This window comes from Erithacus rubecula, assembly GCF_903797595.1.
Source record: "Erithacus rubecula genome assembly, chromosome: 3".
Lineage (NCBI taxonomy): Eukaryota > Metazoa > Chordata > Aves > Passeriformes > Muscicapidae > Erithacus > Erithacus rubecula.
The window spans coordinates 4,783,466-4,806,531 of NC_136689.1; the positions used below are offsets into that span (position 1 = coordinate 4,783,466).

Here is a 23,066-nt window from a genome sequence, read left to right on the forward strand (position 1 = left end):
GTTAATATTTAAATAAATTTTCTTTAACAACAAGAAATAAAAAGAAGTGGATGACTGTCAGAGCTTAGCTTTTATACAGTCATTCTGTGTGAAAAATTTCATACTAAAAATGTAAGTATGAAGCTTATCTCAAAAATAGCTGGCACACCTCATAAAGTTTTATTATCTGCTGTTGAGAATCTAAAGAAAATCCTTCCCGAAAAATCTAAATCAAGGAGTTTTAGTCCAAACTAAGGAGTTTTTCACTTGCACTGGTTGGTAGTAAACGCTACAAAGCTCTAATAATTTACATCTTCCCCAGATTTTCTCTGCGATGTTGTGATGTTCTCTCTGTTTTGCTTTTCCTGGGCTCCCAGTCTCTCCTGGGCCTGGCCCCCAGCGCCAAGCGCCGGCTGAGCCACGGGAGCATCTTCAACTTCCAGATCCCCGCAGCGGAGCCGGGTCCCGGCGCCGAGGACACCCACGGCCCCGGGGGACACAAACCCCGGTGCCAGTCCCTGTCGGGAGCACGGCCAGGGAGAAGGCCCAGCCTGCAAAGCCAGCGGGGGCACAGCTCCCACCCCGCCACCCCCAGCTGCGCGCGGAGCACCAAGGGCGGCGCGGACGAACAGCCCGGGGTGGGTTTGGGGCTGGGAGTGGGGAGCAGCAGGGTGCACAGCCAAGATCCCGTGTCCTCTGAAGGAGCCGTGCTTCCACCAGTCATGGAAGACTTGGGAAAAGGGGGTCTGGTAAGGGAAAATAGCATGTTTTAAGTATATGCTTTATATTGTGGTTTGTCGATCCGTGGTAGGGTTGGGTTGTTTTTTGTTGTTTGAAGAGTTTCACCTTAATGGCAAACAACTCAAGCAAGCTGAGGTGGGAATTTTTCAGTAGAAACAGGTTTTTATTTGTCTGATACTTTCTGAAAATTGGATTTTGGCCTTCCTGTTGTAACGTTATGTTTCTGCTATTCATTAATGGTACTAACATAGTTTGAAAGGTTTCTAGTGCTGAAATTGCGAGTCACCCAAGAGTCTTTTCATCCTAAATGCTGCCCAGGGGTGTAATTTTGAATAATACCTGTGATTTTTTTGTAGCTGTTGCTCATAGCCCCTTTAGCATCATGCAGCAGCTTTGCCTGTATGTTCCCCAATTTCCCCTATTTATCCTTCACCTCTTTCCTATTCCATTAGTCTTTTAAATAATTCCTAGGCCTATTTCCCCTCATTTCCAAGGCTGTGCTTGCACCACATTGCATCCATTCACTGCAGCCCCATCAAAGAGTAGGACCTTCAATCTCACCATCTATTACATCTTGTAAAAACGTACATTTATTTGGCTGCATGTCATTGTTCCTATTAACTCTCACAGTTGCCCATCATCACATCCTGGCTCATTTCACTCCTGTGGTATCTCCCTAATCGTGTTTACTTCTCTGAGCAGCCAGCTGTGCATGATGAGAGCAGCATGATGCATTTACCTCCTCATCTGTCAGTGGAGTACTTTAATGAGGCTCTTCAGAGACAAAGGGCAGCAAGTGTAGTCAGCATAATTACCAGTGTCTTGGAGGGTAAGTGGTTGCTCATTAAGTTTATTTCAACCCTTTAAGTAATGTTACCATGAAAGAACAAAACGTATTTCTTAAAGGTTAGCAGAGATTTCTAGGCATGTGGTTAAGAATTTCATTGTTAATTTGGACTTATTTTAGAAAAAAAAAGGTGTTTCACAGTGTATATATGCTGGAACACATCCTTTGCCTACTGTAAAAGCTTGTTCTGTAGGACAAAGAGTGAAGGGGCTTGGGGTGAGAGTGGGTGGAAGATATTTCTGATCATCTGGCCTGCAGGACTAGGACAGTTTTCTCCTCCTGATCCTCTGATTTCTGTTGTGTCAGTGGCTGAATTCAGAGGATTCACAGGCATGCAGAATTCAACAATTAATAAGATTATGGAAGCAAAATTACTTGTGGCAACTCTTGGATATTGAATATTTAACTTCACAATTTTATACCTTTAATTTACCTTCCCATGTGAATTTTTGATGGGAGTTAATCAGTGACAATTATTCTGTTTATTGATAGTCTTGTTGCAGATCTTGCTGAAAAATTTCAGTCCAAGTTATTCACAATAATGAACTTTTGTTTGCTTTTGGCCCTTTTGAGGAATCCTACCACCAGTTCTTGGACCACAAGTATGGGATTGAACAGGGAAGAGCCTGTGGCAGAAAAGTCCCTTTCCTTAATTTTTTAGATTTTTTTTTCCTGGTCTAATCACAGTTGCAACACATCCAGTAGAGCTTTGCCTTGCAGTGTAATTCATCAAAGATCTGGCTTTTGTTGCACAGTTTCATCTGTGAACTGGGGTGGAATAGGACTTGTAGCTCTAGTGGAAGACAAGAGCTAGACCTGGAGTGAGGATTGAATCAAAGTGATCACTCTGGAATAAGTGGTGTAGGGTGCAGGTGTAGGTGTTGAGCTTGGGAGAGAAGAAATGAAAATTAAACAGAGGGAAGAAATAAGGATGGGTCCAATTAAGAAAAGGATATGAGTCAGATCCAGCTCATTTATTCCTGAAAAGCTTCCAGCTCTCTGAAAACCAGATGAGTAATTCCTACTGTGCTTGTTTTTAAAGCTAGTTCCAGTTGGTCAATGAATTTGCAGAGGACTTACTTAAGATGGGTCAAAATTGTTTTGAAGGGCTCATTAATATTAATGGTGAAGAAAGAAAAGCTATAAGATTTAGATTTGATTAAGAAGATGAAAATGACAAAGACAAAATGGCTTCTGTCCCAAGTTCTACTTGTGGAAAATGGGGATGAGTTCAACTTGCATTAGCTGGGAAATGGTGGGTGTGACCTTTCTCATAGAAGAGGCCAAATGCCAAATTTCAGTCAATTTGGATTTACTAGAGTCAGAATTCCTGTGTCTACTATTGATTCTTTCAACTGCCTTGGGCATCAAGGGAGACAAAAAAATGTTGGTGTGACAGAGCCATTGTCCCAGACACACGTGTGAGGACAAGGTGGGAAATGCTGTGGCTGCTGTATTGTCCTACAAGAGCATGAGAAGCTGTGGTGAGGCCTCTGCATCACAAATATCTGCATTTTCAGATGGTTGTAGTACCAGTCTGTGTCAGACAATTAAAAATCTTTCCAAAGGCTTTTGAAGGAGGTACTCACAAAAGAATTTGGAATCCAATTTTCTCTGAATTTTTATTTTCACGTTTATCTGCTGATGTGAGAACTACATGAATGGTAGAATGTGCAGGGAAACTCTATGAGAGATGAGAGATTTCCTTTTTCTTTTCTGGTCATTTCAATACTTGAAGTTGTTATTTCACCATCTTGCTCAGTGATAATTAATGATAGAAGGATTTTCTTCTTCATTTAGAACATGAAGAAGCTCAGCAGAAATGCCCACCACGCCTGAAGAACTTTGCTTTAAAGTATCTAATTTGGGACTGTTGCCCACTTTGGTTGAGAATCAAGGAAAAAGTGGCTGCATTTATAAAGGATCCTTTTTTTGATCTCACCATCACCGTTTGCATTGTGATGAACACTTTGTTCATGGCGCTGGAGCACAATAATATGTCACCTACTTTTAAATTCATGCTTAAAATAGGCAACTTGGTAAGCAAGTTCTGTTATGTGACTTTTTATAGGATTAATTAATTGGTTGATGTCTGCTTTCACTTGAAACATAAAAAATAACAGTAAAAATTAAAAATTAGCAAACCCTGCATTTATAAACTTTGTTTCTAATATAGATAATTCCCAGATTTGTATACACTGCTTCTGAGGCATGCTTCTGAGAAGGCAGAAAAAAATTCTCCCACTTTAATTAAACATGGATTTTATTAATCCATAAACATAATCCATAAACATGGATTTTATTAAGCTGTCCATAATTGTTTTTGAGAGAACATGACCTAGAGATAAGACAAATTCATGGCTACTTTCAGGCTGATGCTACTCTTTCTTTGTCACAGGTTTTTACGGGAATCTTCATTGCAGAAATGATCTTAAAAATCATCGCTCTAGATCCCTATTACTATTTTCAGCAGCCCTGGAATATTTTTGACAGTGTCATTGTCACACTGAGTTTAATTGAACTGAGTTTCCCCAAACACAAAAGCAAGAAAGAGAGGAGAAAAGGAGGAACCCTGTCAGTTTTACGATCCTTCAGACTGGTAATGCTTCACGCATGCTCAGTTGTATGAAACTTTATCTTGTGAATTTAATAGAGAATACTTCTGCAGTTAGGAGGCAAGAAATTATTTTTTTAACTCCAATTATTTTTATTTCCTCTTCTTGTCTATAAGAAACATATTCAAACTCTTTGTGATGTCAGAGTAAGAGTTTAAGAAGTAAATTTCTTTTGAATTCACTGAGAAATACTCAAAGGAAAAAATATTCCAGAAGGGGCATGTTAAAAAACTGATGCAAATAATTAAAAATTAGCACAGGAAATTAGGAAAGAATTGTCATAGTACAAACAGAAATAAACAGTATTTAAAGAGAGATGTGAGATTATGTCAAAGTATCCACTTCATATGCTGGGACTGATTTAAATTGCTTTATCAAGATATAGACTCTTTTCATAGTGCTACAGCAGCAGTCCCTGAACTTTTGGTCCTTTGTTCTACATGTAAATTAGGCACCATTTTCTCCATCAAGAGCATTGCATGGACACCTGTGTGTATGGGCCAAGCATTTATCAGGGTCTCAAGTTAGTTTGGTCCTTTGAGGTGATTAGTTTATGTTTGCAGCATTGCCCAGACAAAAGAAATAAAAATATCTATAAATACTTTTAAAAAGTATTAATGTGCAAAAAATGTTGCATTGCTGGAATAGTTCAGAATATCAGTAATTTGGTTACTGTAGGATTTGCATGGTGCAAAGATGAGTTATCTCTGCCTATGTCTAACACTATGTTTTGTGTTGCTACACAGCTGAGGGTCTTCAAACTGGCAAAGTCCTGGCCAACTTTAAACACTCTAATTAAAATAATTTGTAACTCCCTGGGAGCACTGAGTAATCTGACCCTCGTCCTGGCTATCATCGTTTTCATTTTTGCTATAGTAGGGGTGCAACTTTTTGGGAGAAATTATGCTCTCAACTGCACTAAAATATCCAAAGACTGCAAGCCACGCTGGCACATGAAGGACTTTTTCCATTCATTCCTCGTCATTTTCCGAATTCTGTGTGGAGAGTGGATTGAGACCATGTGGGACTGCATGGTGGTTGCTGAGCCATCACTGTGTCTTGTTGTCTTTCTGCTGGTCATGGTGATGGGAAATTTAGTGGTAAGTTTTGCAATGTGTTCCTCTCTTCATCCTGCCTGTGGTGGACTCCAGTTAATGGCTGTTCTGACAACAAAAGGTAGTTTCCCTAAAAACAAGTGGAAAAGTTGTCTATACATGTCATAGTCTGCAAAATCCTCTTTTTCCTTTCACCTTTGAGCCATTGTCTGTATTTTCCCATTTTGTGAGCTTTGCACACAGCATCACTTGACCTTTTCATGTGGCAATGTGATGAGAAATACCTTTGCAGTAAACGCACGACAGGCAGCTATGTTTCTTCACATCTTGGGATTTGGATGTAAATAATCAGTGAGGCTTATGGCTTACCTGCTTGAATTAATTAGGCCAAGTGCTTAAGTACTCTGTAAATCAATTTTATTTATTTTTTAAGATGTCATGCAAGTACTGAATTCTTTATCATGGCAGAACCTACAGTACTACCACAGCAGTCACAATTACTTTTAGGCATCTCAAAGCACTTTCATATCCAAGAGCTTGATCTTACACACATGCTGTGCTGGGACATAAGGGACAGTCTTATGGTCCTTGGTCCTTCCTTGATCCTGTGCTGTCCTTTCTTGATGAGCAAATCCTAAATATTTTCTTTTAGTGTCTTTGTTCCTCATGTCCTTCATTCATATGCCATACTCCTCTTAATTGTAAAACAAATCTGAACATATTTAACTCTAGGCAAATCTTTTATGGGAAATCTCTGCTCTGTGGCTGATTCCTAAATATGTATTTAATGTCCTGCCTGTTCCACACTGCAAGGATCGATGTCAGTGATGAAATTCTGTGAGTGAGACCTATATCACATAATGTTATCTGTCAAGCAATGAAGTGTTTAGCCCCCACATTTTGTTCAGGCTTTCTCATGATCCAAGGAAGCAGAGGGAGGTATCTGGGTCTGAGATTTATTCCAGCCTAAAGCCAATAACTAAGACAGATGGGATGAATTGATCTCTGAAGAGCTGATATTCTCCACTGCCTGTGGTCATTGGATGGCTTAGAGTGTTATCTGCCCAATTCTGCCATGATAAAAGTTAAGATACATGGATCCCACTAGAAACCAAAATAGTAGTGAAAAAATTAAATTTTCACATTCCCTTAAAAGCAAGCAAACAAACAAACAAACAAACAAAAAAACAACAACAACAACAAAAAGCAATTTTAAAAATTCCTTTATTTGAAGGAGAAAAAGAAAGTGAATTTTGAGATTCCCTTGGTTTTGATTTCTGTGATAATGTGGTAGATTTGAGGAAATTTCTGGGCCTGAATCTGTTCTCACAGAATTTTTGAAGTAACTCCATAGAGGCCCAATTAAATTCTAATTTGAAGAATGAAGAGGCAATTAAACTGACAGGATGTGAGTCTATGTTTTTACTTTAACCTTTGAAAAGTCGCTTTTGCACAATAATGCATTTGGCACACAGATCTGTTTTCTCTTGTAGTTTAAATTACATTTTTTGAGAAGAGAGGAATGAGAACATTGAAATTTCTGATAGAGTTGGTTTCATCAACAATGTGATCAGGTGCTGCCACTTCCTCATCACCTTGTTTTGGTTTGCTCAGGAGAGACTGAACTTTGGCACCACCTGTGTTCTTCAAAGCTAGAATTCAGATTTTCAAATGTTAGCCTCCAGACTTAATTTTATTTTTTGTTATTTCGTTTTCTTTCAGGTTCTCAACCTTTTCATTGCACTGCTGCTGAGTTCTTTCAGTGCTGACAGTCTCCAGACAACAGAGGATGATGGAGAGATGAACAATCTCCGGATCGCCTTCGCTCGGATCCGCAAGGGATTCCGCTTGGCCAAGGGCGCCACGTGGGACGCCTGCTGCAGGAAGCTCAGGCAGATAAAGAAAGTGCACAGGAAGAAAATCAAACTGACTGCACAGAACTCATTTGGGTTCAAGAGTGAAGAGACAAAAACTTGTAAAAATAATTACAATAATGGGTGGATTGAGAAAAACGGGGACAAATGCCCAGGTCTTGAAGATTTTGTTAGACACCCCAATATATTTGTTTGTGTCCCTATTGCTGAGGCAGAGAATACAAGTGAGGGTTTTGAAGATGATGATAAACTGAGCACATTTACTGACACAGAATGCAGCAAACAGGTAAAAGATTCCTTTATTTATAGTGTTGGAAAGGTAGAATTGTGTAGAGACATGAAGGGAAGGAGAGATGTGAGGGAGAAGATCATCTCTAGCAGAACAGGGTGGGATATGTTGATCCACTTCCAGACAGTTGCAAAGTTCTGAACTAGAATCAAAAGTAAAAATATTTATAGAAGAGGGAAATCATCACCTGGAGCCTTTTAAAATCAAGATTCTTTCATGTTTTTAAAAGAAAATTTTTGGAGGAATTCTAGCTAGCATGCTCTGGTGCACATAGGTAATTGCAGCAGTCCTTGGTGAACTTGGATTTTTTAAAGTAAATATTTATGAATAATGTCAACTGTTTCAGTATTATTCACACAAACCAGCAAAAATACATGTTCTGCATACAGAACATCAACATGGACCTAGAATATGAATTTATAGCTCTGATCCTTACTTTGTATTTTTCCTTGCTGTGTGTAGCATGTAGTAATTATTAGAAGGGGGTGGGAATAAGTATGGAGTGACTCTATCAAAGGACATATTTTTGATAGTACATTCTATATTTGCCCTATTCTTTGTGCTCTATGAATTTTTCAGTTCTGTTTCAATCACAATTGTCATTCTTGTTTCATAATTTCCCAACTTAAATTTCCCTCTCAATGATCATGTAAGAATTCTCTTTTAAGTTTTGAATAGACCACGAAAATCACTTCATTTGCTGCATGTCTGGAGGGAAAAAGTTCTATCTTTGGGTAAAATCAGACCCTCTAAATTTTCCTTTCTTATAACCCTTGTCTGGACATTCCCACCTGAAATTAAATTTATAGCTTATTGGTTTTTCCCCTCTGGCTTGTACACTCCCTAAAAAGGCAAAAGAAAGCCCCTCTAATACACAGATTAATTTCAGGATGAAAATCACCTGAGGCAAAGGGGAGACAGAGGAAAAAACTCAGGCAGCTCAAGTAAAGGATCAGGATTTTCCTCTGAAGAATTCAGTGTGCTTTATCTAGAAAAGGACAGGAAGAGTGAACTCTCATCACCAGAAGGAAAAGAGGTATTTTTTTTTTTTTTTAAGTGCTGTTGACTTTCCAATACTGGTCAAACACAGGAATATTTCTGTTCAGGGCCTTGCCAGAGAGAAGTTTAGTGCCAGAAGCAGCTCTGAACTTGCAGTAACCTGGTCTGGCAGGACAAAAGCCAGTACTGGAGCTGGAATTCTGTCAGCAAAATCAAAGGAATTCTAGATATTTATTTTAAAGAAAAATATAATTATAGGAAATAGAGTATGTAGAAATGGGAAGATTATGAGGTAATTTTAGTAGTAATTATGAATGATTTGTAAAATAATCTCTGATGCTTTCCATTTCTTAAATTCTGACTCCACAAAAAAGGAGGATTGAAAAAAGAATTAAAAAGAGATAAGCTTCCATGTGGGAAATTCCAAAAGTGCCTGTGTCCTAAATATCTTGGATTCAAGAAACATAATACTTGAAATGAGTTTCTCTCTGTGATATTAAAGATCATTGTTACCAGTTTAGAGTTTTTTAAAAATAATTTTGAATGTAGAATATATTCAAAGAGGTAAAAAACAGCATTATGGAAATATGAAAGAACAAAAGCATAAAGTAATTGCTAAGAAACTGCTGACTCATAGCACACTGTCTTTGGTTTAATGGGATGGTAAAAAGCTTTGTAACTGAAGAATACAGGGTATGATTGCAATTTCTAATTCCTAAATCCTGTCCTGGGTGCTCAGTTCCTGGTTGATAACAGATATATTTATCTGGGTCTCCTGTGTGAATTCATCTTTCCATGATTTCATGGTTTTAACCCAATAATTTCTCCTGTTTTGAGAACTACACTCACTAATATCAGTTTAAAAGCTCTTCAATTTCCCAGCTGGTTAGGCAGTTACATCTGGTTCACATAGATAGATATTGCAATTATGGAGCTTTGGCCTCTCTTTGAATGCACCTATTGGTACTTCTAAGCTTATATCTTTTAAAATCAAGAAGTTTATTCCATTACCAACAATACTTGTAATATTAGTACATAACAAAGCTTCAGTTTTGAGCTTTATTTGTTCATGGATTAATTTATTGATTTGGATCTGAATTAGAAAGAATCAATAACTGACATTACTGTGCTCGGTAGTTGGACACTATCAGCTCTTCTGCAGTCAGCACAGTGGATCTGACAAATCCTGAAGATGTTTTAAAACAGATTCCAGAATTTTCTGAAGACTTCAAGTCTCCAGAACAATGTTTTCCAGAAGGTAAGATTCTCATAGTTTCACTACTGGGAAGTGAGAAGAGTGAAAACTCAACTTGTTTCTTTAGTGGTGTTGAGCCAATAGGGTCAGATTATTTTCAGTTAATTTTAGTTATCTGAAAAAAAGCTAAATAGTTATCCCTATCTAGTCAGCACAGAGACTGAGACACCTGAAAAATAAATCCCTTTCCCCTAAAAGCCGATTGCTTCCAAGTAAGACATGGGCAATGGCATAGATCCCCTTCTGAAAAATAGGATTGTGAGGTGAGATGAATTTCACTCAACAGCAACCAAGTCACTCTGGGGGTTTAACATAAGAGAAGTTTGTGTGGGGTCAGGACATGGCAATGGTCACTTGGCACATCAGATTTATTAGTGCTTTGCAGAAGTAAAAGTATTCCTTGTATAGCATCTCATGAACAAGCTCAAAGGAGTGAAATTAAAAAAAGAAGCTGCTGAGGTGAACTGAATTTCTATAGCATGATGACTAGAGAATCATAGAATGACTTGGGTTGGAAAGGACATTAAATATCATTCAACAATCTGAGGATTCTTTTCAAAACACCAAACAATATCTAGCTTTGCAAGTTGTTCTAGGATGTGTTCAGTACTTTTATGATTTCTTCCCTACCCTAATAAGTAACAATGCTGGCTTTCATGATATCAATCCTGATAAATTTGGTGCCTTTCTATGCTGGGGTTACATCATCTCATCTCTGCTTTCTGAAGAGTGTGCAGAAACTGAGAAGGGCTTTTGTAACATCAAGACTCTTCCAAGACCTTGAAGTTTTGTGTGCCCCAACAGCAGGTCAGTGAGAGCCTGTCCAGTGTCTCAGAAATAATGGAATAATGAAAATAATGAAATAATGAAATAATAAAAAGTTGTCCAAAGGTGCCCTACCTCCTATGTATATAAATAGGAATTACAAGGCAAATTAAACTAGATGTATCCCAATTTCTTTTCTCTTGGTGAAACAGGGAAAGCCAACAGTAATGATGAAATAACTGTGACCATTGACTTTGTCCTGTCCCCAGAAGTTTCCTGGCCATGCTTCCCATTCATGTGCTTTCCCTCCAGGCACTCACTGTTGTCTCTCCCTTTCAGGTTGTGCTCGGTTCTTTCCTTGTTGCCTGGGCAGTGCTGCCAACTTTGGAGGAGAAACCTGGTGGAATCTGAGAAAAACCTGCTACCAGATTGTTGAGCATTCTTGGTTTGAATCCTTTATCGTGTTCATGATTCTCCTGAGCAGTGGAGCCCTGGTTGGTGAAGCAAAGTTTCATTGTATTCATGAAGGGTTTTTGGCTTTAGTTTGTGCACAGAGAAGTTGTTTTTAGCAACAAAGTGAATATCTTTGAAATCATTATAAGGGAAGAATCTACAAATAACAGTAATTTATTCACCATTTTAATTATTGCAAACCTATTATTGATATTATTAAAAGTTATAAAAGAGCACGAGCTAAGCTAAGAATATATGAATCTCAGAAGCTGTTTCTCTTCTGGCTGTATACTGGATTTTTCTCAGGAAGTTATGTCATAATTGTGAAATATTAAGGAGATTTTATACCAATAAAACAAGCAAGTGATTCTTAACACTTGGAAAAAAATACTTAATTCTTTTCAATAGATAAACTTTATGATATAAATTTTTAAAAATATATACTCTTTTAGGATTTCATTGTGCAGGATTGATGCATCCACAGGACCATATTATATAGTGAAAAAGAAAGAGGAAGCACAGGGAGAATTATACTTTTATCAGCTGACATAGATTTGAGTAATTAATTGTGTTCAAATCTGTATTAAATTGAATGATGAAGAGGTCTCAGTGTTGCTTGACTTTCATTATACAATGTTAATTTCTGATTTTTGCCATTTATCTATATCTATTATGATTTCAGGCATTTGAAGACATCCATATACATAAAAGAGAAAGAATTCAAGCAGTATTGTTATTTCTTGACAAAATGTTCACTTTCATTTTTGTTCTGGAGATGCTTCTGAAGTGGGTGGCTTATGGCTTCAAGAAGTATTTCACCAATGCCTGGTGCTGGTTGGACTTCCTTATTGTAGATGTGAGTTCTGCCTTTGCTGTTTCTACACAGCACTAGCAGCAGAATCCCTGATTATTTTCTGGATGAAAATTTCCCAGTGCCCTTAACCCCTGTAGCACTGGTGTCAGGGTATTGTACTCCAACACCAAAAGCATAGTTTTGTTTGTTGCTTGGGTTTATTTTTAACAAAAATAAAGGAAACAGATTGCTAATACTTCTCCTTTTTCTTCCCACCCAGGTCTCTTTGATAAACCTCTTTGGCAGTAACTTTGGCCCCATGAAATCTCTCAGGACTCTGCGAGCTCTGAGACCCTTGAGAGCACTGTCACGGTTTGAGGGAATGAGGGTAAGGCTGATTGCAAACTAAAGCTTATCAGAACTGATGAGCACACAGCAGGTTTGTGACTCATCACTGTGTCTTCATGAAGTTCACCCTGGATTCAACTTAGGAACTATAAAATGAATTTTTAAAGAGACCCTTAGTTGTGCTCTTCTGTGCTTGGGCATTCCTTACAGACTTTCCTGAGTGATTGATCCAAATGCTGTTGAAATTAAAACTGGCCTAGGTGGAGCTTTGCTCCATCACTGCTCAGACATTCTTGTGTTCCTGTCTTACTGAGATAGGCAAAAACAGAGAATAAGAACTGTGAGCACAATTTTATTTTTTGAAATCTGATAGCAAGCTAACTTGGAGGAAAGAGTTGCTTCAATTTTGAAAGTTTTTACTGCATTGATTTACAAAAGCTGTAGCCTGTTAAAAAGTACTTTGCTCAAATTGTTGTTTCAAATAGAGTTCTTTCAGAAAACTGAAGTGTTTGTCTGTAGAACATTAGATTTTCTTTTCCCATCAAAATAGCACATTTATTTATTATTCTTTATTCTGGGAGACTGAAAATTCTGTGGTTGCAATCTTGACACTGTGAAAACAGAGAGAAATGTCATTAAATTAATTAGCAGAATGTATCAAAATTTCTGTGTCTGGAGTAAATTTGATATTGAAACAGGTGATGTCATACTTTCTGTCTTGCTATGAAGAATATGTGTGGCACAGTCTCCAAAAAACCTTCACAAAACCTTTGAATTTTTCTGTTGGTCCATCAAGGCTACCTCACAGATGAGTTCACTGCCTTCACTGTGAAACTCAGATAAATGTTCCCACCATTCCCTTACTCAGTTTTTTTTATCAATCTCTTATGTCTTAGCATACATTTAAAATCTGCATGGACACTTTTCTGTGGTTGTACACCCTCTAGCACAGAAAATGTACCTGGCTTATGGTTGTAGACCCCAAACACAATCATAATCCACTAAAAATAAATGAAGCAAATTACTAGTGAATAATTTTTACTGGTCCTTTTAAGAACTACTTTTGACAGTCTTAAAAATTGCCCTCTTCACTAGTGCTCATGGATGAATACTTCAGAAATTTTATGTTAATAAAGCCTGAGACAAAGAAATAAATGGACTATGTCCTATTCTAAAAAACAGGGAAAAGTTAAAAAGAAAAAAGGGTGGACTTACATTTTATTAGTTGTAGGATCTCACAGCAGACCACGAAGTATCAACTGTTGATTTGAAAGCCTAATAGAGACACTAAAGATATTGTTCAAGATCCCCCTGCCAGCTGTGACTAGTATTTACATGAAAAACATCAGGTTTTTTTGCAAATATTTTTTAAGTGACTGCTTACAGATACCTGGGTTCATTAATTTTCTGAAGTGTATTTTTCCTCTCCCTTTTCATCCAAGGTTGTGGTGAATGCCCTTCTAGGAGCCATCCCTTCCATCATGAATGTTCTGCTCGTCTGCCTTATCTTCTGGCTCATCTTCAGCATCATGGGAGTGAACCTCTTTGCTGGGAAGTTTGGGAAATGTGTCAATATGACAGATGAAAATTCCGAAATAAGTAACGAGATCAAGAACAAAACAGATTGTGAGACGTACAACAACACTGGAAAAATATTCTGGGTCAATGTTAAGGTCAATTTTGATAATGTTGGCTCTGGCTACCTGGCTCTTCTTCAGGTGGTAAGTGCTGCTTGTCCTCAGTACACAGCACTTTGGCAGATGGGCTTGACCTTTCATAAATTCCTAACTCATCTCTGAGGGTGATGCAAGGAGTGAAATATCCTGCAGCTTGGTGTCCCCCTGTAGTGGCTGTTCATGCACACAAATGGGAAAAGGGGCATGGATGAAACCCTGCTGTGATTTTTCAGAGATAAAAGAACATTCAGTGGGCAAGTGCTGTTACAGCCTCCACCAGCTGTGTAATCCTGAGAGCTGGAATCCATCTTAGAAGGAATTCTGGGGCAAATTGTGGCTTTTTCTGTCAAAATGTGGATTTGATCAGCCATGAGGGTTGCATGTCCTTTAGTGCCATGCTGATGAGGGTTTCCTCTGTCAGAATCCTGGATAAAGTGTTCTGTCTCTCCCTGGAGAGCTTTCATACCCTAATGAGGCTGAGAATGTCAGGCACAGCCAGAACTTGGTGCTTTGTGCATGTGAACATAGCAAAGGCTCTTGCTCCAGCCAGTGTCATTGAGATATTGCAAATTATGTGAAGACTTTTAAGGTCAAAGTCCAACACATTTCCCATAATCTCTCATTCCAGGCAACATTTAAGGGTTGGATGGACATCATGTATGCAGCAGTGGATTCACGAGAGGTCAGTCATTCTATTCAAACCATATTTTTTGTGAATACTACAGCTTTCTGCAAATGCAGTATTCATTTTGCACTTCTACATGTGCTGTTTGTTTATGCTAAATACTATCAGTAATTATTTTTTGTCAGACAATGTGAAAATTTAATTTGCTAATGACTCATAGTATCCTAAAGCTCATCTGTTGCAGTGGGGAAAGGGTTTCATCTCTAGATTTACCCACTTAAACAGAACAAGGTGGGATGACTTAGGAAGGAAGGAAATTGAAATGTAGAGGATGTCTTAATTTCATCAGGAGTTCAAAGGAATAAAGGAATTTTTAAAGTATTTTCATATTATAATATTGTTAATATTATACATGAAAACATACACAATATATAGAAATATGATTATACTAATAATAATGTTTTCATATATTGATATGTTTTTGTGTGTCTTAATGGTTTCTTCTTTGTTTTTTGATTTGGAAAGTTATTTTTCCTCTTCCAATTTTGTTTTTGCTCATAATAGTCATTGCAGAAGTTTTTTTGCTAAGAAGAGAAAAAAGAACAACAACATATCTAGGCCAAGAATTTTAATGGCAAGAGCTTGGAGTCAGACTTCTACATGGTTTGGTTGAATTTTCATGTACTGAAAAATTTACAGCTCCTGTTCTTATTGGAAGGAACTGAGCTGGTGCTTCTGCAATGCCTGTGAAAATCACGTCGAGAATACTCTAACAAAATTTTGTGTTATGTGTTATTGGTAGTTTTAAACTATACCACTTTGTCACAATTAGCAGTAAGGCTGTAAATTTTAATTCCTCCTGGAATCAATTTTTGAGAGGATCTTCAATATGAAGAATATTCTGAATTTGGCCCACGTTGATGTGTGTTATTTCTCAAGTTGCTTCTCATTGTTGCAGAAAAATGATCAGCCAGACATGGAGAACAACCTGTATATGTATATTTACTTTGTGGTCTTCATCATCTTTGGATCTTTTTTCACCCTGAACCTCTTTGTTGGTGTGATAATTGACAACTTCAACCAGCAAAAGAAAAAGATAAGTGTATTGGTTGTGCTTTAGAGAACAAGGTCCTGTACATGGAATCTGAAACTTCTATTGACAGTTAACACGGCATTAATAATGAAGTTACAAGAAATAACTTTATCCCTTTTTTCCCCCTGTAATCTGAACACCTAGATGTTCCCTAGCTTTCAAAGCCTCTTAAAATTTCACTCCTTTTTGGGAACTCAACATGACAGGAGACTCGTTATTTAGAGAGGGGTCTGCCACAGATGCTCTGATGAGTGATTTGGATATTCAGCAGGCCCAGCATTTGGGAAACCAGGGAAAGATTTGATCCTGCCCATGATTTTTGTTTGAATTTGTCCATGCCCTTAGAGTGAGTTGAGTTTCACATCAAGACTTCTAGTCTGTGAATAGCTGGTTTGAGCAAGGTATAAAAAAGGAAGAAATGCCAGTTTCCAGAATTTTAGATATTTTAAGTACAATAGTTTTGCTTCTCATCAAGTAACAGTGACTTTTCTTTGTATACTTAGGTGGGGAAGATATCTTTATGACAGAAGAACAGAAAAAATACTACCATGCCATGAAAAAGCTGGGATCCAAGAAACCTCAAAAACCCACTCCAAGACCCTTGGTAAACTAAATTCTTCACTGGGAAAATGCATTACAAAAATTCAATTCACTGAAAAGTGCATATATTTATATATTAAATATAAATTATTCATACTGTTTTTACATTGATGCTCACACAGTGCTCTAAAGTGAGTTCCCACACCAAAGCGTTGACTGAATTATTTTATTAGTTAAATATTTATTAAGTTCTCTGCATAAATGTTATTGGGTTTAATATTCACCTTGGAGCTGATAGAACTTCAGGATGGGAATGGATTTTTAATGTCATTTTTGTGCTCTGCCTTTCTCCAGTTTCTCTGACTTCATTGTAGCTGAATGACTTTGCAACATAAAAATTGGAAATATTGGAAACATGTATGAATGTGTACTCCTTATTTTCTTAACTGATGTCAAAACTATTTTTTTTCCTCTCTCTAGAACAGATACCAAGGTTTCCTTTTTGACATTGTAACATCCCAAATGTTTGATATTGTCATCATGGGTCTCATCTGCCTCAACATGATCACGATGATGGTGGAAACCTATGAGCAAAGTGAAACGAAGACAAACGTCCTCAGCAAAATCAATATACTCTTTGTTACCATCTTTACTGCAGAATGTGTGCTGAAATTGCTGGCTCTGAGGCAGTATTATTTCTCAAATGCCTGGAACATATTTGATTTAGTTGTTGTTATTATGTCACTTGTTGGTAAGTAAAATTGCCTTGAAAATGCTTTGTTACAGCAATTATTATTCTTTTAAGAAAGAAAAAAAAAAAGTAGTTAAAATTTATTAACTGCAAATAGTCATTGAAATGTAAGCCATAATACTGTAAATTCTTAAGGAAAAAATAAGCAACACCCCTCAAGATTATATTAGATAATGTTAAATGAGATTTTTTAAAAATTCTTTAGTAAAAATGTGTACATATTTATAATGGTTCTTTAGGGTTTTTTTTTTTTTTTTCTCATCTGGAATACAGAATGAATAACCCATCATAGCAGTATCACATTACATGATAATTTCCATTGTCATAGATTTAGTACCAACTAAGAAATATTTAATCAGATCAATTATTTGACATCTGTGTTTTTGACAGATGACTGAAATATATAGAAAGATTCCAGCAAGACTATGGCTCATCCTTGAGAAATTAGGTTTCTGGATTGTAAATACAGAGAAATGTATCCAAAACAGCTACACTTAGAAAAGATAAGCCTCTTCTAGTGCTAGATGTCATTTATTTAATTTAAACAAAGAGTAATATCCATGTGTGGCTCTGTCCCCGAATGAGTCAAAAGCCATTGTAGAGTGGCATCCACAACTTCTATGTTCATCACTGTTTGCTTCTAAATACCATGTCTATGTGATCTAAATTATAACCATGACATTGCATTTTATATTATTTTCTTAGTTTAGCTTTGTAGTGTTAGTATTTGAAGACAAATGTAGAAAGTAACTTCTGAAATATTTTGCAACCAGAGTCAAAGAAAACCATCAGTCATCAAGTGTCAACTGATACAGATATTTGAAGCTGTGCACAGAAAGTTCCTTGTCATCTTTAGTGCAACAGGGACTGTCCTCTGGTGGCTGAAGAAATTGCTGATTTCAACAACTGTTATTTCAACTCAGCTTCTCCTAAAAGTTATTCTGGCAGGGCTTAGCAAACACACGAGATATTTTTGAGCTGTGAATATATTATCATCATATTATCAGTCTCTTTACTAGTTAAAGGAAAAATAAGATATTCTAATGAGTTGTTATCCTCTCCTTTTCAGCCTTACTGCTTTCCAGCATTGGCAAAGCCTTTGAACATTTTTTACCACCCACACTCTTCAGAGTCATTCGCTTGGCTCGGATTGGCCGGATCCTGAGACTCATCCGGGGAGCCAAAGGAATTCGAACTCTGCTCTTTGCCTTAATGATGTCCCTGCCTGCTCTGTTCAACATTGGCCTCTTGCTGTTTCTGGTCATGTTCATTTATGCCATTTTTGGCATGGCTAACTTTGCCTATGTGAAGATGGAAGGTGGCATTGATGATATGTTCAACTTCCAAACCTTTGCTAACAGCATGCTCTGTCTCTTCCAAATCACCACGTCAGCTGGCTGGGATGGTCTTCTCAGTCCTATTCTAAACACTGGGCCACCATTCTGTGATCCAAACATAAATGGTACCATAGGTGAATGTGGAAAACCTGCCATAGGTATTATTTATTTTGTAAGTTACATCATTATATCGTTTCTCATTGTTGTAAACATGTATATAGCCGTTATTCTGGAGAACTTCAATGCTGCCACTGAGGAAAGTGCAGAGCCTTTAGGGGAAGATGACTTTGATATCTTTTATGAAATCTGGGAGAAGTTTGATCCTGAGGCAACTCAGTTCATAACTGTCTCTGCACTTTCAGACTTTGCAGATGCTCTGCCTAAGCCTCTGTGTGTACCAAAACCAAACAAAGTTGAACTCAAAGCCATGGACCTGCCTGTGGTCAGTGGGGACAAGATACACTGCTTGGATATCTTGTTTGCTTTCACCAAGAGGGTGTTGGGAGATTCTGGTGACCTGGATACTCTGAAAGTACAAATGGAGGAGAAATTCATGGCTGCCAACCCATCCAAACAATCCTACGAGCCAATTTCGACCACGCTCAGCCACAGGCAAGAGGAAGCGTCGGCCACGGTGATCCAGCGTGCCTACAGGAGCCACCTGCTCCAGCGCTCCCTCAAGCAGGCTTCCTACCTGTACCAGCACAGAACTCGCAGCTCTGACACCCTGGGAGAGGCTGCTCCAGAAAAGGAAGGACTCATTGCATCTATGCTGAGTGCAAATTATGGCAGGAGTCCCATCAGGTCTGAGACTTCGTCGTCAGTGTCCATCCCCCCGTCGTATGACAGTGTCACCAGAGACAGTAGTGGCAATCTCGTGGTTGAGAATGGAGAAATAATGGGCAATCAGCAATCTCCAGACATTAAGTAGTTAATCAGTGACAAATCTGCTAAGAATATTTTTAATTTTTCACAGAAGATGATATTGTAAATACATGTCAGAGGAGGCAGCCCACTATGAAACCAGGTCTGTTGATGGTGGTCAGTTAATTATGGCAGCTGAGAATCGTGGCCTTTGGCTCTGCTTGGTTCAGATTTCTTCAGTATTTACCTGTTCAGAGAAAGGTTTTGGATCTGTTTTATCAATGGCATCTCACTGCAAAGCAGGTTCCAGAGTACCTGGGTGCTGTGACATATTCACAGCAGTGACAGGCAAACTCAGCTGATATTTCCCCTGTACAGGAAGCACAGAAAAGTCCAAGCACCAATGGATCAACTGGAGAACAGAAAATAAATATAATATGAGTGTAAACTGAGGAATGCAAAGAAGCTAAAATTTATTCCATTCCTAATTGATACTACCTGCTTAACAAATCACTGATGATTTTTAATTTTTTTTTTTTTAATGTTTAGGGACAGATGTGCCACAAACATAGACCCTGCATGATCCACAGATATTTCACAGTGTAGTGGACTTCTTCCCATATGACTGATTTACAGAATAAAACATGGCATGTATGTTATCATAGTTGTGTTACTGAAGTTTAATGAAATAATAAATACAACTCTTAGTATTACAGAAGTCATACTGAGCAGAGCAAAACCATGCTTTATATTTTGCCTGTGAGAATTATTTTTTTTACCTGGTTTCCTCTGGCAATGAGGTGAAGGCAGCTGTACCATCAGTTACTCCATAAAATTTTGTGTTTATTGCATACTTTCCTCAAATTTCTCTTAATGGTTGAGTTTTGTGCCCAAGTTCATTTTGACAATGTGGTAGAGAAGAAAAACACAAATAACACTAGCTGGAAATTTGAAATAGTACTTCAAACACTCCCTTAGACACAGAAACCAAGGCTGGGGAGCTCCACATGGGACCCATCAGAGGTGTCCTTGGTCATGGTCATGAACATTATCCGCAGCCATGGATGTGTCCCTTTGGAGGTAGGAGCCTTTCTCCCTCCTGCCTGTGTTTTTCTGATGGGAGAACCAGCCCTCTCTCTCCTGCAAAGATTAGAAACCAAATTATGAGTAATGCAGGCAATTAGGAAATCTGGGTTGAAGCATTTGGGTCTGGGGTCAATGTAAAACCAAGGATTAATCACAAATTCTACTTCTCATGGAACTACATGTGCAGATGGGTTCTCATGGTTTCTCATCTCACCACATTTTCCTTAAGATGTCCTTTATGTTCATGTCCTTATAGCTTGGGCTTCTCAGAAAAACACATGTCCAAACACTACTTGATCTTTTGTCCTTTGTATATTTACTTTAGAGATACATCCAGCCAAAGCACTTTGCTCTCTGTGGACTGTTGTGTTTCCCTTTGTCACATACTAGATGATGTCACAAATTACCCCTGACATTCTTATGTACCCTAACATCTTTAAGGTTCAAGATGCTTTTTACTTTTCTTAGTTGCAAGGTTACAGCTCTGTGATCACTGCTGGGTTTGGCAGGTTCTGGCAAAGCTCGGGTGAACTTTTCCCTCCACGCTGATTTCAGCCAGAAAAGGACCCAGTGGTGGAGTGGGACCTGCAGCAAGTTTTTTCCTCACTTGAATGTCCCTTCTCTCTGGCAGCAGTTATATTCTTATGCCTTGTGTTGCTTTCTTCTTTTGTCTTTTTCACCTCTTCAGATTGTGAGCTTTTTGGACAGAAATTCTCTTTTACTATGGATGGTAAATTACACCTAATAACTAAACTCTGTTTTCAGTTAATATTGTCTGAAGACTGATGCAAATAAATAATATTTATAGTACCTTTTAGTTTCTGTGGTATTCTCTTAGGTTCTCCCTAGCCATTCCTGAAAACCTTTAGTTTTGATTAATACTGTCTCAGATTTTAAGGTGAACACAGTGAATCTGTGTTATACCAGAGAAGTCAAAAGCTCTGTGCCTTTGGGACCCAGGTGCTCTATTCCTTAAAAAAAAAAAAAAAAAAAAAAAAAAAAAAAAAATCTAATAATTACAAAATAATTAATGAAATTAAATGGGTTTATTTGGCTGAATTTATTTTTTAACCACTTTCACAGCACATGAACGACCCCAGCTCAGGAGCTGACTACATGGCACTGGTGGGACGGTGTTAATAAGTGAATTCTTTGTTGGTGTAAAAAATTATAAATACTAGGGTGAATTTAACCTTCTGAAGACACTCTGAGTAAAAGTGATACTATTTTAGGGAAGACAGTTTATTTGTCATGTTGTTTAATCACAGAATCAAGGAATGGTTTGGGTTGGAAGGGACCTTAAAGACCATTCAGTGCCACCCCTGCCATGGGGACATTTTGCACTATCCCAGGCTGCTCCAAACTCCATCCAGCCTGGCCTTGGACAATTCCAGGGACCCAGGGGCAGCCACAGCTGCTCTGGGCACCTGTGCAAGGGTCTGACCATCCCTATAGCAAAAATATCTTATGTCAAAGATGAACTCTTTCAGTCTAAAACCCTGATAAAAACTCTCCCTCCATCTTTTTTCTAAACCCTCTTTATGTAATGAAAAGCCACAAGAAAATCTTCCAAGCTGCAAGGAGGTCCCAACCATTTGGGAGATAAAATTCTGAATATAAACACTGCAGTTAGAAAATGTGCCCTTAGAAATAAATAATCTTCCAAATCCTTCTGGTTCTCCTCTGAGCCTCTTAATTTTGGATTCTACTGATGTCCTTACAAATTTCATGCTTTCCTCTGGTGGTTGTGTGATATGCAGCCTTATTTTCAGATGGATTGCTTCCTTTTTTTGGTCATTCAGAGCAATATTTCATGTGATTTTATTTTATTTATATTTTATTTTATTTAATCTAGGCTGTATTAACAGCCTGGTCTCTTCAACAGTTGCACCTTCTATAAACTATATACCACTTAAAATTTTACCCCAAATGATTTCATTTTTAAAAAGGTTAATAATACAGACAAAAAGAATATAAAATTGAGGCCTGAGAAATTTTCCCTTTGACACCCCATGAGAAACAACAGCATGATGTATCAGTTTTGCCTTTGATAGAGATGTGGAACAATAAATATATAAATTAATGACATGAGAACTCCAGAACATCTTTACCTCTCTGCAGTGGGCTCCATTTACCACCTAAATCACACACATTTTTCACAGGAAATCAAAGTAATGGAAAATCCTTGGATAATTGCAAACCAGTCAAAAGTGTTAAAGGGGTGGGAAAACCCCAAAAAAAGAATGAATAAAAAGCTATTTTCATCAGAAATATTTTCTTCAGGACCTGTAGCACAAGCTGAACTGATTTTACCATTGAGACTAACATTAATTGAACCACATGAATAATTTAGTTCAGTGTTTCTCAGCTCTTGGGCAAATTGATGGAGCTGTGTGAAACTCCACTTGTGCTTGAAAGAAAGGCAACATTTTTTTCCTCCTGTTCACCAGAGATCTTTGCAATTCAACAGTTGGGAATTAAAACTGATCACGTGCTTGGAAACAATGCTAGGGTGAATAATAATGTGTGATATGAGAAGAGATTCAAGTTTGGTGTTTTCAGAAATAAAAATAGAAATAACAGCTGAAAGGATGCCCTGTAACTCTCAGCAAATGAAACAGGTGGGGAAATATGAGGAGGGAGAAAAATGTTTAAAAGACAAATAGAAGAGTCAGGGGAAAATTAAATTTTAAATTAGAGGTGGCTTCTATTTCTTCAGAGGGTGGAGTCATGCAACTGTTTTTAGCAGGAGCAGAGAGGCCAGTTTGGCTGGAAGGTAAAGGGTTACACGTGTTTTCAAGGGGTTTTGTGCCACAGCCCCTTAGTTCCTACTCAAAATTATTTGAATTTAATAAAATTAAGACTGAGATCTACACCTGGACAGGGAAACTTGTTGAATGCTTCCTCCTAGTGGTTTTTGATCAAAATGACATTTTTACATGAAGAAAAAAAAGAAAGAAAAAAAAAAGTGGGGCCTGTGTCTCAAGTTTCCAGAGTGAAACTTGAACATATAAATAACTTTTAATACTGAAAAAGTATTAGCAGGAAGTAGAGAGCTTAGAGGGAGGGGGAGGAGGTTTG

At 37.8% G+C, this 23,066-nt stretch overlaps 1 protein-coding gene across 1 annotated transcript in view; it reads left to right on the forward strand.

Annotated features, from left to right (window-relative positions):
- Window positions 1–18,966, forward strand: part of LOC306800249 (sodium channel protein type 5 subunit alpha-like) — a gene marked incomplete at both ends in the record, with an annotated part of 31,367 nt that extends 12,401 nt beyond the window's left edge. The window contains 16 exons of the mRNA XM_079302209.1: window positions 357–728; window positions 1,423–1,549; window positions 3,368–3,606; window positions 3,966–4,166; window positions 4,929–5,282; window positions 6,960–7,397; window positions 9,537–9,657; window positions 10,759–10,913; window positions 11,555–11,728; window positions 11,946–12,053; window positions 13,456–13,734; window positions 14,318–14,371; window positions 15,273–15,414; window positions 15,911–16,011; window positions 16,428–16,698; window positions 17,768–18,966. Of these exons, the coding sequence (XP_079158335.1) occupies window positions 357–728; window positions 1,423–1,549; window positions 3,368–3,606; window positions 3,966–4,166; window positions 4,929–5,282; window positions 6,960–7,397; window positions 9,537–9,657; window positions 10,759–10,913; window positions 11,555–11,728; window positions 11,946–12,053; window positions 13,456–13,734; window positions 14,318–14,371; window positions 15,273–15,414; window positions 15,911–16,011; window positions 16,428–16,698; window positions 17,768–18,966 (4,335 nt within the window). The remainder of the gene's footprint in view (window positions 1–356; window positions 729–1,422; window positions 1,550–3,367; window positions 3,607–3,965; window positions 4,167–4,928; window positions 5,283–6,959; window positions 7,398–9,536; window positions 9,658–10,758; window positions 10,914–11,554; window positions 11,729–11,945; window positions 12,054–13,455; window positions 13,735–14,317; window positions 14,372–15,272; window positions 15,415–15,910; window positions 16,012–16,427; window positions 16,699–17,767) is intronic.
- Window positions 18,967–23,066: the final 4,100 nt, after the last annotated feature.